This window comes from Frankliniella occidentalis, unplaced genomic scaffold (assembly GCF_000697945.3).
Source record: "Frankliniella occidentalis isolate FOCC.00 unplaced genomic scaffold, Focc_3.1 Scaffold114, whole genome shotgun sequence".
NCBI classification, from domain to species: domain Eukaryota; kingdom Metazoa; phylum Arthropoda; class Insecta; order Thysanoptera; family Thripidae; genus Frankliniella; species Frankliniella occidentalis.
This window is the reverse complement of record NW_026267242.1, coordinates 595,612-601,288: the sequence shown is the minus strand read 5'-3', so window position 1 is coordinate 601,288 and position 5,677 is coordinate 595,612. Positions and strand designations below refer to the sequence as shown.

The window sequence follows — 5,677 nt, the reverse complement described above, 5'->3', positions numbered from 1 at the left end:
GAGTGCCTGGAGCGTCATCTTCATCTGCACCTCCCGCGAGGAAATTATTCCCGTGATTTTCTTGCAGGCCGGGCCGGCGTGTTCTGTCCTGGCGCCGCCGCCACCGCCGCCGCGCGCGCTGCCGCCTCTCCAAAGGACTTCCCCGCCGCTCCGCGCCGCCCCGCGCAGCTCGGCGCAGCTCTCCTGGCAGTGTGGCCGCGCCCGCCGCGCCCCGCCGGGGCAGCGCAGCGCAGCCAGCGCAGCACCGAGCGGCTGCATTCCGATGCGCTGAGAGCGTGTTTCAATACCGCGGTCAGGTCGCTATTTAAATCTTCCCCCTCGTCTCCCCGTCTCCCGATTTGGGCAGCTTCTCTCTCCTCCACACATCGAAGGGCGGCGGGGACGAGTCGCGGACGCACGCACGACTGACCGTCGCGTGAAAAACCTTTTACAGCCATATCCGGCCTTGGCCGTTGGCGGCGCGGCGCTCGCTGTCCCGATTCCCGGCTTGCACGAGTTTCGCGAGACGAGCGCGCGACTCTCGTGTTCGGAGGCAGCCGCGGCCCGGCCCAAACCAAACCACCATCTTCCCGCGGAAGCGGCTTGGACTTGGAACTATACAGCGGGCAGCGACTACGCTCGGTCCTGAGAGGCCCCCGCCCGCCCCGCCCCACCCGCGCCGGCCCACTCCACTCGCCTCCACGGCCTCCACTCCCACCGCGGGCTAGCTTTGGCTGCCTGGACTATGGACGCCGAGCCAGGCCAGCTGGCCAAGTGAAGCCATGAGGAGAGGCGAAGCAGCAGGCGAAGCCAAGCAGCGAAGCCAAGCAGCGAAGCCCAGACATTCCAGAGGACGGAGCGGCGGGCGCGCGGCGGCCCGAGCTGAGCGGAGCTGACGTAGCAGTGGTCACGGCGAGTCACGGCTATGGCTCCATGGCGCAGGCCACACAGCGCCGCGCAGCGCCACGACGACGGCCCCGCCGACGTCACGTCGCCGACTCTGCTGCCACTGTGCTGTGCGATGCGTCAAATTGGCGTCGCTATTTCGCGTCCACAGTCAAACCAGCCTTGCGAGGCGGAGGCGAGACGACATCGGTGGGGAAGACAATGCCTTGGCCGTCGGCGTGGCGGCGCTCATGGCGATGCTGCGGCCGGAGGACATCGGGGCCACACACGACGCGAGTGGCGTGGCCGGCACATCGCGGGGGTGCGGCGCGGTGCGGGGGGCTTGCCCTAGGTCCCTGCCCCTTGCCCTGGGCCCCTGCACTGGTTCCCTGTACTGGGTCTCTGCCCCGTGTCCCTGCCATGGGTCCCTGCCCTGTCCGTCGGGCCGGAGAGGGACGGGAATGCCATGGGCCAGACGGTGAAAGCAAAGCCCCGTGGTGGAGGGCACCACTCCTACTCTACTTCCAGCGAGCGGCCGGCACAGGCGGATGTGCAGGGCTGCAAGCCCCCCCCCCCCCTCCCCTCTCCCCCGGCGCCCTGCCCGCTGTGCCTAAAGATAAGCCCCACGCCGTTCAACAGGAAGCAGCCTTTTTATTGCCCGCAGGAAGGTTAGGTTGGTACGAGTAGGCAAGCGGGCCGACCGGCCGGCCTCGCGGGGCCCTGCTGCGTCAAGGCTGCCAATCTATTCAAGATTCAAGGAATGAAGTCGCGACAAGCGCAACATTCCGCAGGCTTCGAGTCGAGTGTGTGAGGAGGGGACTCGGCCTGCCAATGGCCGGGGGAAGGGGCGGGCGGGCTGGGCACGGAAGCGTCCCTACAGCACGTCTGACACGCCCACGCCCCGTCCTTGCACTCGGTGGGGCTGGACGGGACACGCTCGTATTTGGGACGTAACCAGATCGCGGCCGCGAGGAGGAGTGCCCGGGGGCGACCGTCCCGTCCAACGTGCCGTGCCGAGGACGCTCCGGGCCAAGGTGAATTAACACTCGGCCCTGGCCTCAGGTAGGAGGTAGGCCGCGGCCGCTTCCGCCTGCCGTCGCGTCGGCCTGCCGCCCTCGTACAAAACTTTACATTTCGAGGGCGCGGCCGGCCAGACGGCGACTGAATTACTTGTGACGTTGGAGGCGCTGCTGTCTGGCGGCGCTGCTGGGGCGCTGCGTATTTGAATCGGGCCTCTCTCTCAAGAGACAAAGTCTCCTGGGTGCCCCTCCCGAACACAGCCAGTCCGTCCGAGTCGAGTCTAAGCTTAGCGCTCTGTTCTGATTTGAGCGCAGGAGGCGGGGGTAGGGAGGAGGATGTGTGTGGGGCGGGGGAGGGGAGGGGCAGGATGGGCGTGCGGCCCCGACTCGGTGAGGGGGTGAGGAGAGCAGGGCGGCGAGGCGGGGGGCACCGGACGGGCCGCACCCACACGGGCGAGCTGTACCGCGCCGCACGGCGGCCAGTTGGGTGGCCTACCCTGCGCTCTACAGGCGCCCTCTACAGAGCCACCTCTCCCCACATTCGGACAAGATCACATAGAATTATTATTAAAACTGGCAGTTTTGTTGCTGACTCTCCTCCTACAAGGCACGTGCTCAAAAGCTTCCTCGGCACACCATGCGCACGTGGCTTGTCTGTGTCCACAGTGGAGGCAGTCGCAGCGGATAAGATGAGCGTTATAGATAAGTCTTGAACCCTTCTTTATCAGGTGCATTCCATTTCTTGGGCAAAGATCACTCTACCTAACTTTCCTACATGTGGCACTAGCTCAGTATAGAAGGTATACAGTGTTTACCTGGCTTTTTGAAATGATGCTGATGGTGAGCTGCCAACCGCTCCAAAAGCGACACCAACAGCCAGTCCTTCTGGAATATTGTGAATAGTGATTGCCATTATAAGCAAAAGCATGCGTCTCCATTGTTGGTACTGTTGGCTGCTTGACAAAGTCTGTTCATGAGATCCTTGATGGGACCTTAGGCTTCCACTTAAATTTGAGTCTCCTCCACCTTTAACTCTTCGTCTAGATGGTGCACTGTCAGTGTACACTGAAAGGAACAGTATTTCAATCAATGTTCTCCAAAACATTTACCCCCCCCCCCCCCAAAAAAAAAAAGGAAAAAGAAAAAAATGTTTTGAAGAATAAATAGTATTGTACTGCATGTGTAACACAACTTACCATCTATAGTTGTAGCATTTTCCGAGATATGTTGGTCCTGATAATAGTGAGGATGTGTTTCATCCTTTTCTTTGCCAGCACGTCCAGTCCCCTGTAAGGCTACAGAACACAGTAAATATGTGTAAAGTATACATGGAAGTCCAATTTAAAATAAATTTATATGAACCTACCTAAAATCATTTGAGGATTGCTCACACCGAGGGAAGAAATTAAGACATCGGCACCCAGAACAAACAATGCTCCAAGTATGAATCCGATAGCAACTGGACACCATGCATACTCTCCGTTTTCTCCATACTGTTTAGATTCTTCAGCTAGTTCTACTGCAGGAGCCAGCAACGACCAATATGACGCAGCAATCATAACGCCAGCAGCAAAACCAAGACTTGAATCAAGCACATTTTTCTGGACAAAAAGAGGTCCAATGTATGTAAATCTTTCAATACTGAGACTAGGAATGCACAAATTTAGTAGATATAATAGAGAAGTTGACGCAATCACTAAACAAGAATCCAAGACCCACAATTTTTTTCAGGATGGAAGGTGCTTTATCAATTAAAGTTACGGTTGGCTTGCACATCATTTAGTAGACTGGCAATGACTGGTAATAAAGATTAAAAAGTACCTCACTGAAATGAAAACGTACTGTTTTTATTATTATTCTTGTTTCTCAGTCAAGAGTTTTGACTCAAAACAATCACATTGTTATTTTACAAGATCTAACAAAAGTCATGACAATTTATAAAACAGTACGGATTGTCTGGTTTCATGAGGAGCTATTGAAAAATCAATCAAATAGAAATGTAAACATTCAAAATTTTAACATCTGGTAAGTTTTTCTCTTGTAAAAGAGCAGTGAATTTTGTCAATGAATTTGACATGAAAATATCGGAAAAACATATGGTTCACGGACAAAATACTTGGGCCAAGAAATCATGGGAGTTATAAAAGTTGTTGAGAGATAGGAAAACTGACATGGGATACATAACCTATAATATTTACCTGCGTTCCTGGTATCACAGCTACCATAGCTGCTCCTGCAGCTGTCAGTCCCCATGTCAGCAAAGTACCGAGAAGTGTTTGAAATATAGGACCATAGCCTTGTAACATTTTGATTAAAAGTTTAAAAATTTCCTAAAATTTTGATCGTCAACATCCCCGGGACCGGACTTCAAACGGCGACGACGACGACAGCAAAGCAACACAAACATAGTGGTTTTGTACTGCCAACATACAAAACAACTGTAGTCTTTTCAACTTTAGAATTGTCATTTCAAAAACGACCAATAGATACCTCTCGGTTTATTAACTTACTTAAAAACGGTTGGTCTAGGAAATCGGGAGGTTGCTCCTTCAATAGCGCGTATCTTGCGCCTAACACTCTGCGACAAGGCATTTTTTCGTGTTGGCAGGGTAGTTGCATACCACAGAAGTCGAAAGGGAGAACTACCTCCCAGGCGCCCACCGCAGGAGCTGCATGCCCGATAAGTTGCCTATCCTGCAGGCAGCCAGCGCTGATGGGGGCAGGCCGGCTCGAGGGGTCAGGTAACGAAATTGGAGGCGAACCAGGGAGGATGTAAAACACTTCGCATGTAGCTTTCGTGCAGGGCTGACGCTGAAATAGGCTTACGAATTCAGAACAAACTGCTTCTGAGAATTTTAAATTGATCTCAGTTGAAAATGTATGTACAGTGACCATAAATCATTATTGTGGAGGATGGGATGGGTAAGCAGTTATAATACGCCTTCATGAGAAATATATTTTTGCTTCGGGTGTGCGTGCATCTTCTTGGCCCGGCGAACGACGTGTCCTCGTCCTGTTTTGGGCCGTGATGCACCAGGCATCTGGAAATGGGTCCACTCAATAAACAGCGAAACGTCTCGATGACATCATATTGACGGCGTGTTTATACCACTAAATCAGGTCAACAATTAGGACAATAATTATGCTTACCATGGTGCACGTGCCACTTTTGTCGTCAATATGACCTGTTGGAGACTTTAGCCTGTTTTTTGGGGTGAAGCAGTGGTTTTCGTGTTTTTACTGGAAGCATTCACTCACTCTCGAGATCAGGCGGCACGTTCGAGGATGATAAGGACTGCAGAGGCCAGGCCGACGACCCTCAAGAAAAACAAGTCCCGTGCTAGAGCATGACCTACCGTTGCGAAACACGGCTACGAAAAAGGGGGGAGTGGTGGGGACAAGGGGGCAAGTCGTACACCATCATTTCCCCCAAAAAAATTCTTATCATATTTTGACATTTTTATTTAGGGAAATAACGATAAATCCGGTGATCAGGACTCAGGCGAGTCAACCGGATAACATATCCGGGGTGAAGCTGGCTATATCGGGGAAGGTCTACTGCCCGATATATTCGCCCTGTCGGCTGATTGAATTTCTCCTTTCGCCGATGACATATCGAGCTCGACATTGCACCATCTCTCTCTGCCCCTTATCCCTGACCTTCCGCCTCGCGCGGCCATCTCGTGCAATTTGTTTATTTTTACCCGATGTTCCACCCAGAAAGAAGTCGAAAAAGTCAAAACTAAATCTCTTTCAGCGAAACAACAGGGCGGCCTGGTTCTTGAACATGCCGG

At 53.5% G+C, this 5,677-nt stretch overlaps 1 protein-coding gene across 1 annotated transcript in view; it reads right to left on the bottom strand.

The window, feature by feature from the left end:
• Positions 1 to 4,295, bottom strand: part of LOC113207668 (zinc transporter ZIP11) — an 11,174-nt gene extending 6,879 nt beyond the window's left edge. Inside the window, exons 1-4 of the mRNA XM_026424318.2 lie at positions 4,082 to 4,295; positions 3,250 to 3,484; positions 3,080 to 3,178; positions 2,699 to 2,948 (exon numbers count right to left, since the gene is read on the bottom strand). Of these exons, the coding sequence (XP_026280103.1) occupies positions 2,699 to 2,948; positions 3,080 to 3,178; positions 3,250 to 3,484; positions 4,082 to 4,189 (692 nt within the window). The 5' untranslated portion in view covers positions 4,190 to 4,295. The remainder of the gene's footprint in view (positions 1 to 2,698; positions 2,949 to 3,079; positions 3,179 to 3,249; positions 3,485 to 4,081) is intronic.
• Positions 4,296 to 5,677: the final 1,382 nt, after the last annotated feature.